This window comes from Misgurnus anguillicaudatus, chromosome 16 (assembly GCF_027580225.2).
Source record: "Misgurnus anguillicaudatus chromosome 16, ASM2758022v2, whole genome shotgun sequence".
NCBI lineage: Eukaryota > Metazoa > Chordata > Actinopteri > Cypriniformes > Cobitidae > Misgurnus > Misgurnus anguillicaudatus.
In genome coordinates, this window is record NC_073352.2 from 26,432,069 (window position 1) to 26,444,609 (window position 12,541).

Genomic DNA, 12,541 nt, shown 5'->3' on the forward strand with positions numbered 1-12,541 from the left:
ACTGTACAAGCATTGTCAGAATTACCCACTTTAGGAGTGGGTCTCAATTTAAGGGTATTCAAGCTTTTTTTGGGATGTCACACCTTTTAAAAAGTCTCCAAACCTGACCTATTACTGTTTGACAACACACTTTTCAGTTTTAAACAGCCACATATTTTAACACTACAGTACTATGACACTAGGTCCAAAAACTTGTACTGCGTGTAATATCCTGGTACGTTTTGTTCTGTTTTGTGCATATTTGCTTTTTTGTAAGTGGAACAGTGAGTGAAGCAGAGGATTGTACGTACCTTTAATCCGTAAATTCTCTGAGATCCCGTCCTGCTGGAACAAGAACAGAGAGAGAGAGAAACAATACTTACAAAACATTACACTTCACAGACAGCATGTCAACAGAGCCCTAACTGCAAACATCCACACAGTTGGTTTTAGATAGTGTATGTTATTTTACAAACCGCAGATAAACTTTCTTTCTCTTGTCCCTTGAGAGCTGACAACAGAATAGCAAGGGTTCACTAAGGTTACAGAATATAAAGTGTTTTTGGTTTGTGTTAAAATTCAGAGTCTGGGGTCACTTGACAAATGTTTTTATTTTATTAAAGGTCCCGTTCTTTCTGTGTTTTTGAAGCTTTGATTGTGTTTATCGTGCAAAATATATCTTGTGTTCATGTTTCACGTGTAAAAATTGCGCTATTTTTCACACAATTTACTTATCTGTATAGCGCTGTTTTCACTGTCCTAAAAACGGGCTGATGTCTTCCTTGTTTTATGAAGTCCCTCCTTCTAAAATAAGTATCGAGTTCTGATTGTGTAGTTTGTTTAGTGTGCTGTGATTCTATAGCAGCTTAGCTTGCCGTTAGCTTAGCTGGCAACTGACGTATTCTTGTAGGCGGAGTTTAGTCAAAAAACTGACGTCATTAAAACAGGAAGTAGAGGGCTGTAGTCCACACCGGTCATTCGCTGTAGGCTTTGAAAGGGGAATTCTGTTAAAGAAAATATATCGCCTGGCAGTGAACTTTGAGCTTTATCATTTTACAGGTATTATTTATGCTATTATAGCAACACACTAACTAGAGTTTGGGTGATCAGAAGGAACGTGACCTTTAAAAATCTAGTAGGTGCATGCTTAAATTTTTTAATTTATTTCGTAGGCAACACAAGAAATACTTTTCTTATTTCAACAGAAAACTTACATTTTATTCAATAAAATGACATGCATGACTTTGCATACTGTTTAAAAAGCATCTCATGGGTGAGACTTTGAGAAGCTGAGTGAGTCTTTTTTCAAAATCTAGTCAAATGGAAGTTAATTAACGAAGTCTTGTTAATTTTGAACTTTCTTTAACCACAACATGACTTTCAAAGGTACATTGTTTTAATTTTATTGTGGATAAAATATAAAATATAAAATAAAAATATAAATTATGTGGATAAAATATTAATTGAGTGAAAAAGTGACACAAAACCTTCGGTACTGCAGCTCACCTGAGATTTTGTATTGGTCTGAATTCTTGGTATTGTTGGAATCAATAAAGCCACTTTATTATTACTGAATGAGTATTGCTGATATTAAACTTATGAATATGTTATATAGAGTTTATATTCAAAATTGTGATCAGAAAAGGCCAAATATGCTTTCAAAATATTCAAATTCAAAATCTATTCATTAAGACTAGAGTCAAAATAGAAAGAAAAAACATGCACAGTGCAGAACGAAAACTGCTTTGAATTTCAATTTGAGAAAAATGAAAGCTAAATAAACTCTGCCCTGCCTGTAAATAATCAGTAATTGGTTTCGGTGCAAAAAAAAGATCAGTGAGATGATTTGGATATCTAGAGGGATTTCTCACATAAACTGGAAAATTGTTAAATATTTTCATTTTGAGTGATTAATGCGAGACAGTGAATTTCAAGATTGCTCTCAGATTTCAAGGGACTTTGGAGCCATTTGTCCAACCTGTCCAAAATAAAAAATGTCTCCTCCCCTAATGCAAATTCAGGAGTCTCACCAAAGCTTACAGCTAATCTGATAGATGCTAACTCTACTCTATAGATTGCTTGCGGGGATTACTTATTTTTTGTAGGCTAACCCGGTGGCCAGTTGCATAAAAAAGCCGTGACATTAAGACTGCATCTTAAGAATGATTCTGACTAACTAGCAATTAGTTAGAGCTAATCAGTCTTATTATTTGGATTTAAATTAGACACATCTACCTTTCTATGTAACATACTTAAAACAGTTATGATCAGTCTTGAAGAAAACAAATTCATGACTAACTTTTAAGACTAGTCTTAAAGTTTTATGCAACCGGCCACCGGAAGTTAGCCCATAGACATTTTTGTGTTTAAAGTCGCCATGAAACGGAAGTTGCGATTGCCTTATTTTCCCCGTGGTGACATATATCTGAATGAAACGGCTTTTGAGATGAAATAAGGCAGGGCTGAATTTGAATTTGTCCATCGAGATCTGATTGGATCTTTTGAAGTTGGGTCGTGTTGCCAATTGCTAAACCCCGCCCACCTGCCATACTTATGACCGAAAGTGAAGAGAGATCGTTTTGAGGAGATTTGCATTTTTTATTAAATATTATTAGCACCCACAAATTTTTTTTTTAAATAATGAAGCTCACAGATAAGTCATTTGTTAATAATACCACAATATAAAAAATATATATCGTTTTTCATTTCAATTTCATTGCGACTTTAACAAAAAATTATGACACTTACACGTTAGCAAAAAATTATGACACTTACAAGTTAGTCTTTATAGATGCATACATATTGTATTAATTTTGTATTGTAAATGCATTTACTAAAAATATAAAAGAAGAATTTGTGTTTATCTGTAAAGACTAACTTGTTGGACATTTGTGATAACTTGTGATAATCCAGAAGTCTATGGGAAAATTAATGCACTGGAAAAATGACTTTCTTACTTAGCATTTTTGTCTTGTTTTCAGTAAAAATATCTAAAAAAAAATTCTTAAATTAAACTAAAGATGTATTTTACAGTATTTTAATATTTTCTTGATATTTTTTATTTTTTAAAAACTAGACCTATTTTCCTAGTTCATTTTGCTCATCAAGAAAATACATCTTAATTTAAGAATTTTTAGATAGTATTTTTCTAAGAAGCTAATTTTTTGCAGTGTGTTTTGAACCAATGTCCCGCTAACTTCCAGGTTAGCCTACAAAAATATGTCATCCCAGCGGCACTCTTCTGCGGCAGACTTCTGCTGCTCTTGGAAACGAATAACTTTCTGGAATCAATTGTACATCTATTAAGCAATTGAACGATAGAAATGAAATCATGGCTTTTATAACTGCCTACTCCACTGCCATATCTTACATGTGCTCCATCTGTCACTCAAAGAACTAGTTTCTGACTGGTTAAAATGTGGGGCGGAGCTAGACTCGTGCCTTAATCGTAGTGGCTGAACAGGTTAGGGTGGAATTATGGTGAATTAAAGCTTTGGATCCTGGACAGGAGATTGGCTTTTCCAGAGCAGGACAAAGCTTCATACAGTACCATAACCTGAATTACTCATGATGATTGAGCCAGGGCTGGGTTAAGGGAAAGCTAATGGGGTCATCGCTTATCTTCTATGTCCTCACGCCATAAAAACGGCTTAAACCCTCTAACTCTTGCCACCATCTACACCATAATACGTAATGTAAAGGAAAATTAAACTTGAAATTCTTAGGGTTGACTATATAAGGTCCTGTAAAATTTGATAATAATTAGATAGGCATAGATTTCACTCTAAATAAATAACTAGAAAGAGAGAGAGAGAGAGAGAGAGAGAGAGAGAGAGAGAGACAGGATGTGTACATACTGTAGGAGTGCTGTGGGCATTAACAAATACAGTACTTGAGTGGAGTGGGATGCTCAAGGTCAAATTCAATGAATTAATGACTGAATAGTTAGGTCAAATGTGCACTTCAGCCTCATTTTAAACCACAACAGAATCACTGATCTGCCACTTGTAACATCAACTCGTGTCAAGGCTTTGCACCACATGCGTGAGCTGAATATTTTCAGCATTATAAATTAACTCAATAGGAAATGCTGTATAATTATTATTAATCAGAGTCTCTGACTCTTAGTAATTGTTAATTACATTATCTCATATAATAAATGTATATCTATGACCAAATAAGTTATTTAGTGTGAAAGTGTCCTATATGTTCAAGGCACCCAAACATGCTATAGACGGGCCCAAGATTAATTTTATGTCCTTTGCTCAGCTATTTATATTGAAATAACGGGAACATACACCCATGAGACCACAACACTGACAGCAAGACCTGCTCCTGACAGCCACTCTTCAGGCAGACGCTGCCCTTCGTCAAGGTTTAACTGATGTGGTACATACTGTGGATCCTCTGAGTGTTACCAGACCTTCACTCATGAAGAGAAAGAGCAAAGTGCTGAAGCCCGTTTGAACCGCATTATGTTTTTCGGGGAGGGTGAACACCTCAATTGCTCGTATCTGACTGCCTGTGTGTACAAAGCTCACCCACTGCAACAGCCGGTCAATAAACATCGAATTACACAATCACGCTGGGCCGTGTTATCTTGATGTCCACACTGTCTGAATAATCGCCTGCAGTTCTAATTGTTCAAAGCAAAATACTTGTTCTACTTTAAATAATATAAATAGCCGATTTCTGTTCTTGAACGTTTAATAAATCAACCCGACAGATCTGCTCAATGCAGATTTCCTTACTAATTAGCATTGTAGCCCACCGGACAGAAGTCTCGTCTTGTTACGGGACCGCTAATGAAATAGGAAAGATCGATACCTTGTGGCGAAATCTGACGAGAGGTCGATAAGCCAATGGGGTTAATCCTTCTTTGCCGGGACGAGCCTCTGCGATCAAAACTGCCCCCCAGAGCAGGAGCGCTGCCCACCATCCTCTGAAGCCTCTCATGAGTGCCCTTCTGTAATAAAATAAAAACAATATTAAGAGGTATAGGTACAAGTCAAGCACCTCTCCAAACAAATAATACATCACCGCTTGGCTAATTAGAACAGACAATGGAGACTGCAAATCTGCTGTGGGTTTAAGTAATGCTTTCAATAAGGAGCTCACACTCAATGGCAAGATTAAATCTACTTTGAATCAATTAAGGAATAATGAGTACCATGAGAAAATAAAGATAAAGTTAAGAACATGTATTAATATATTATAATTACGAAAACAAATGCATAGCTTTAGGTCAGACATTTATATCAAGGTAACATTTAGATCTGATAACATTCAAGTTTACAAATGGGACTAAAGTTGAAGCTACGATTACACAAAGTAATTTTTAAAATCTGACTTTTTCCATGTTTAATTGCTATAATTGGGTACCCATTGCTTCTATCAAACTAGAAAATGTGAAAAAGATCAACCCAGTAACTTAGTTTTGGTAAACCATTCACTGCAAGCATGTGAAAAAATAGATAATTGAAATGTGGCTCCCTTTGTGATGTCAGAAGGGGATAATACCGCCCCTTAAAGGAACAAATATGTCATTTTCCAGTTCTTCTAAAGTTAAACATTTGATTTTTACCGTTTTGGAATGCATTCAGCTGATCTCCTGGACTGGCCATACCATTTTTAGCATAGCTTAGCATAATTCATTGAATCTGATTAGACTATTAGCATCGTGCTAAAAATAACCAAAGAGTTTCAATATTTTTCCTATTTAAAGGACAAGTTCTGTATTTTACACGTAAAGCCCTGTTTTCATATTGTTTATGATGAAATAGAACAGTTTTGACTGAAATTTGGACATATGATGCTGGCTTGAGAATTTTCGGGTGTTTGTTCTATCACCTCCCACCTCTACAATGGGTGTATCGGTGCACTGGAACAATCCTTACTAAAATGCATTAAACTTTCGTTTACAAAGACTCGAAACTCACCGAGTGGTCAGGTGTTTTCACTAATATGCTCACACAAAAATCGCTGCAAAAGATGCCCTCCAACAGCTGTTTTAGCATTTGTTGTAAACTTGTGGACCTATTTTTCCAAATGCCTCACACCCGTATATTCTTCTGTTGAGAGCTTGAATAATAGACACTGCAGCCCAGGTGGTGGCGATAATCCACCTTTGCCAATTGCAAGAATACAAACACAGTTCCTGGCACGGAGTAATACCGTACCTCACAGCACATTTAATACAAGTCAATGGAGTTGGACAAAAACTACGATAAAACCTGTTGGAAAGCATCTTTTGCAGCGATTTTTGTGTGAGCATATCAGTGAACACCCCTGACCACTCGGTGAGTTTCACGTCTTTTTAAACAAAAGTTTAATGCATTTTAGAAAGGATTGTTCCAGTGCACCTATACACCCATTGTAGAGGTGGGAGGTGATAGAACAAACATACAAAAATTCTCGGGCCAGCATCATATGTCCAAATTTCAGTCAAAACCGTTCTATTTTATCATAAACAATCTGAAAACAGGGCTTTAAGTGTAAAATACCGAACTTGTCCTTTAAAACTTGACTCTTCTGTAGTTACATTGTGTACTAAGACTGACAGAAAATGAAAAGTTGTGATTTTCTAGGCAGAAAGGACTTTGCTGCTGTAACATGGCTACAGCAGGCGCAATGATATCACGCATCACCTGAAAATAGTCCCCTGCCATTGAAAGTAACCAAGGGGACTATTTTCAAGCAGTGCAAAATATCACTACGCCTGCTGCAGCCATGTTACAGCAGCAAAGTCCTTGATTATTACGCCAAAATTAGAGTATAGTTCCTAGCCATATTGGCCTAGGAAATCACAACTTTTAATCTTACGTCGGTCTTAGCACACAATGTAACTTAAATAGGACAAATATAGAAATGCTTTGGTTAGTTATTAGCGCAATGCTAATGGTCTAATCAGATTCAATGGATTGTGCTAAGCTATGCTAAAAGTGGAGAGAGAGAGAGAAACTAATTGACAGCACAAATGAGTTTCAATTATTTCATTAACCACCATTATTGCGATCCGTGTTTGCATTTCATCAGCTTATTTGCATTTTAAAGGACACATCCCAAAACGGCACATGTTTGTTTACACCTAAAAAGTGGCAATTTTAACATGCTATAGTAAATTATCTATATGGTATTTCGAGCTAAACCTTCACATACGTGCTCTGGGAAAACCAAAGACTTATTTAACATCTTAAAAGATTCTTGAGAAATGTCTCCTTTAAGAGTTGTACAGGACGAAACAGTAGTCAAATAGGAGACGATTCATTTGATTGAGCTCTACATGTTTTGAAGTGAGGCACACGACTCACTTACAAAATGAGCAAGTGCTCTGAATGCAAACCTGTATCCATCTGTTCTTTTGCTTTAATCACACCATGCGTGACTGTCATATATCAGGCTGTCTGTGTGCAAAAGGGAGAGAGAAAGAGAGCGAGCAAGAACGAACAAGAAGATGGAACGGCAAGCGTTCACCTATAGGGACAGTCGTCATAACTTTATCAAATGGCCATTAATCATCCAGGGCACTTCTATGTCAAGTGTCTCGGCATTGACTTTCAAATGAGGGATGTGTATCATTTGAAATCTTCATAATAGATCGCTGCGTGTCAGGCTCCCAGCAGGCAGCCCTATTTAAGTCTTTCCAGTTGCATCTAAACTGTACTTACACACGGCCATAGCTACTCTGATCAGTAAACAGTTGTGTACAGTCTCTTCTGAACCATTTTTCTGTCTCACTGCACATGAAAGCACATGAAAGTTGACACCCCCACACTCTGCTTGACAGTGCAGACATATGCAGTCTGTTTAGTTGCAATTTATGCCACCCCCACAATAGAAAGCACTTAATACTATCAGAAACATACTGACCACAGTGGATCACCAGCAACGGCAATGTGACAGCATAAAAGTACAAATAAACACTTAAACGCACATCAGCCGTAAATGCCTGTGTTGTCACAATACTGTCACAATGTTGCTATTTAACCAGTCCTTGGGACCATTAGCTTGTTAAGTCTGACATCATTCGTGTTCACATGTAGTCAAGATCGCTCTAATCTCACATTAGCACAATTTTCTTATTTTTTGACTTAAAAAGTAAAAAAATGTGCACTTTACATTTTATGCAATACAACTTTGTTAGGTATGAATATTAAAAATTATTATTTTGCACAAAATAGAGGAGGTACGGAGCCCCCAAGGGGACATGGAGCAAAAATTAAATAAAGTTTAGTTTTGCATGCGTACGTAAAAATTGTGTGCGCACATGAAAATACCGCGTTTAGTTTCTTGTGCTCACGTGAAACTTTCGCTTGCGCACGCGTTTAGTTTCACATGAGCGCGCGAAACTAAACTTTAAAAAAAATCTGCACATGAAGGTTTTGCCGTGAGCACATGAAAGTTCCACGTGAGCACACGAAACCAAACCTTAGATTTCTCCCACTCCAATGTCACCTTAGGGGCTCGGTAAGGAGGAAATAACATGTCTTTTGATACTTTAGCTGACGTGCTATGTTGAGCTAACCCTAAGATTTAGCCAACATTAGCACACGTCAGTTTGGGGCAAGTTGTCTTAATGACTTTGGGGCAAGTTGTCACATGCTTTTCACACTGAAAATAGTTATTCTAAACCATGGGTTAACGGAATCCTGGGTTAGGGTTATGCCAACTTGTTTACGTTAATTTCCTTTTCTGTCTGTATTCAACAGAAAACACGAAATTTCAGCTTGAGTAATGCTTTCTCTTCACCTGTCACTGTCTGCTCTGTGTGTGTGTGTGTGTGTGTGTGTGTGTGTGTGTGTGTGTGTGTGCACGTGCGTGCACATGTGGACCCTGATCTGAACAAACACACATGTAAACACTACGGCAATGTATCGCAGAAAATAAATAAATAAATACAGAGGCCATGTTCACTTATCTTTGTGATAAGTCGATATAGTCATTATCGCGACAGGGCTACTAATATACACTCGTATCATAATGCAAAACACCCAATCCTAATTTTATCTCCATAACATTTGAGATGACCATGATTTTTTTAAAAACACTTTGGAGTCGGTCCACTACCAAAACACACTTGTAGCCGATGAGCAGTAAGGGGCGTGTCTACTAACCGACATCATTGCCTGGGTTGCGTATGTGTGGGGCGGGTCTATCAAAAGAAGGTCTAGATTATATTGTGGTAGGGGCGTGTTTGTTTAGGTGATTTCAAATATCAGCATTGGCTTTCAGAGATCATGCACCCCGCCTTTAACAAGCGGATTGCTTTACGTTGTGTGTATGTAATATAGTAACTAGCAAATGACAGGTACAAATTAACTCCATTGCAGCTTGAAAGCAAATGGTCTCAAGTTACTATATGCAAGTCTTTTATAATCACTGAAGATTGGAAACTATTAAATGTCATTAAAAAAATGTCAAGTACTTGCAGAATCTATCTTTAGTTATTGGAAGTGTAATTTCAATAATTACAGTTACATTGTATAATTGTGAAGTTTTAATAATACATATAATTATTTATATAATAATTATATAAATGGTTAACATCCCGTTAATTTGGGAGCAGGGTTCACCATTTAGTCAAAGGTTATTTAAAGAAACATTTCATTCATTTATCTTGAAACAAAAAGGTGCTTCAAATGTTAAAGGTGCTTTAAAAAAACATTTAAACAGAAAAGGTGATATAAGTGATTAACTTTATTATAATGTTTTATTTAGATTTTATTTATTTTTTTGTATTTATTTTGTGACATATTTATATGCATCTGTATGTATAATAACAGCAAAATATAGTAACCCAATAGGTAAATGTGAGTTTCTAAGACATTTTTGGGATGTCATCTTGCAGCTACTGAATGTTGAGAAACTACATGTCACTACAGCCTTCTTGCTACATGAAAACTTTTAAGGAAGAAAGTATGAATCCAATATTCAGTCTGTTTTTCTTTTCAGAGAAAGCTTCAGGATTTCTTTGAGTAACCAAACTATAGAAAATGTGGTATTAGGTCATGAATATTTGAGTTAAAAACTGTCTGACGTAAAAAGAACAGTGCAGCAAAACTACACAGGATCTTTTGTTGTGTTGAGAGACAGTAACAGTACAGGTCTGCTTCATTGATCTCATAAATCTGCGCTGAGGACCCAAAGGTCTGGTTACTGGATTTCATGGCTGACAGCAACAACAAACTTTTTATTTGTGCATCTTGTAAATGTACCGACTTTGGTAAAACTTTTGTTGGTTTAATTTGTGCAAATATGTGTTCAGCTGAAATGGTCGTTTCGATATCAAGCTAAATTGACTAGCGGGGGAGAATTTTAACATCTAATAAACATTCTTCATGCAACACGGGGTACGCAGACTGAGACGGCATCTGACAAAAGATAATGACTTCTATTTTTCATTCAAGTTATCTGCTTATCTCCTCCAGTCATTTTCTCTGGTTCTTCACAACTAAAGGAGGTAAACATGCGGCGGGTATGTTTATGGTCCTCTGGGAATTTTGCCGGTCAAAGGCCTGGCAGTAAGAGACATTCAGGGAAATGCATCAAACAACATCATATTTCTATTGGCTGATTGCTGAGAAATATCAATTTGGTTATTTTTGGAGTGATAACGGTTGGACTATTGCAGACTATGTCTACATTAATGTTACTCGTTCAGTATCTATTTGTCTGTGAAAACATAAAATAAAAGCATAAAGAAAAGTATAAGGCCATGTCAAGACTATTATGAGACATTTTTAGACACGGCAACATTTCTGTTTATTTACTACATTTAACAAGAACCAAATTATGGCACATCTATGACCTCTAACACATAAACAAACATCCAATGAATAAACAAACCAACCCAACCAACAAATTTCAGCATTGGTTACTAAACAAAAGGCATTCCTACAAGACAAACATGCCATATTGTGTTCTTAACATTTAGTGACAGCAAAATTGTTGTGTACTCATGAAATCACAATCCGTACAATTCTTGCCATCTTGCTGTCTCTCTAGTCTTCTTCTTAGATGCAACTGTTTACATCGCGTCTACAGAAGTGGCAGATTTGTTAGTGGAGCATTTCCAAACGTTAACAGTCTCTGTGAAAATCACAGCCTATATTTTCCAGTCTGTCAGTCAAGCAGTTTTGCATAGCCAGACTTTCAGACTAATAGCAGAAAGTCTGGACTCCACTCCATAGCAGCTTTCATTAGCCAAAGACTGCCCAAGATCCAATCTGACTGACATGAAAAGCAAAAAAATCACATTTTTGCCATTAATAAATAATAACCCCCCAAAAAATGTCCAATCATGAGTGCATTATGCATCAGACATTCAGTGGTGGTCTGAGACTTTAGTCAATAAGTGACAAAAGGCCATTTGTGCCAATGTGACTTTCTTTGTCTCTGTCTAAACTGTCAGTGGACCCTTTAATTATATTTCACATTGGCTTGTGCAAAATGTTACAGAATGTGCCTCCAATATTGTTAAGTCACACGAGTGTCCTAAAGGTCATGCATAATACTGTTTTCCGGCTTTGTTTCAATATCATTAAGCCACAGTGAGAGGTTTAAATGTCACAGAACGAAACTATGCTTCAGTACCCCTCAACCTGTACTTAGTTTTACTGCTTTGACTTACATTCCTTAAAACTGTTAATTCAATTAACATTAAGACTTCTCTATTGAAGCATGCTGCACTTTGAGATCATTGCATCAATTATGATGCAGTTCGTGGAAATCTAATTATTAAGATAATGTGGCTATTTTGCAAAGACTTCATAGCGCCTTCGGCTTACAGTGCAATGAACGCTGTCAACCATGAGCTGAAAAACACAAAGCTGTTAAGCTTCGAGCCTTCAGATACGGCACTGTAAGCACCTCGGTGCTGGGAGCTTTTTGAGACTCTAATGTCGATGTCTTTATGGACATCTGTAATGCTCACAAACTTACTGCTGTGAAACGGCTTGGCTGTTTATAGAAGTTGTAAAGCAGAGCTGGAAAACAGTGTGGAGTGATTAAAGTGATGCATTTCTGCTGAAGACTCTTTGAGGTTTTACACACATAAAAGTTGAAGTGCATTAACCTGCAATATCACATGCACCAGTCTGTGACTCTGCAAAACATCTATATAGAGGAAAAAACTAAATAAAAGAGATTTAAGGATAAAGAGCAGGTATGAGCAGGCAATTTTTGCATACTTGCATAGTAGGCAAGATTGGTGTGACCTGATAGTTTTAAGTCTCAAAGCGGGACTCAGTTCTGTAAGTTGAAACTGATGCTAACGACAGCAATAATACAGTGATTGAAAAACATCTTTAAAAGTTCCTTAAAAACGTCTCTCTCAAGGGTTTTTTTCCCTCCTAGGAGTTTTCCCCTGGACTAGCCAGGAGGGTCTTTCTCCTAGGGGTTTTTTTCATCCCCTGGAGAGTCCGCCACCTTTGGCTTAACTTACTACTTTACTGTATACGTTACATTATTACTATAATCGTTTTTTTATGCTTTTCATACATCTATTAATGTAAAGCTGCTTTGAAACAATTAACTATTGTAAAAAGCGCTATATAAATAAAAT

The 12,541-nt window shown here is 36.7% G+C and overlaps 1 protein-coding gene across 3 annotated transcripts in view; it reads right to left on the reverse strand.

The window, feature by feature from the left end:
- Positions 1–12,541, reverse strand: part of fstl5 (follistatin-like 5) — a 173,994-nt gene that overhangs the window by 145,926 nt on the left and 15,527 nt on the right. For 2 of the 3 annotated variants that reach the window (XM_055177889.2, XM_055177887.2), the window contains exons 2-3: positions 4,807–4,945; positions 291–324 (exon numbers count right to left, since the gene is read on the reverse strand). In XM_055177889.2, the coding sequence (XP_055033864.1) occupies positions 291–324; positions 4,807–4,935 (163 nt within the window). In that variant the 5' untranslated portion in view covers positions 4,936–4,945. The remainder of the gene's footprint in view (positions 1–290; positions 325–4,806; positions 4,946–12,541) is intronic. The other variant, XM_055177891.2, reaches the window with a different exon arrangement.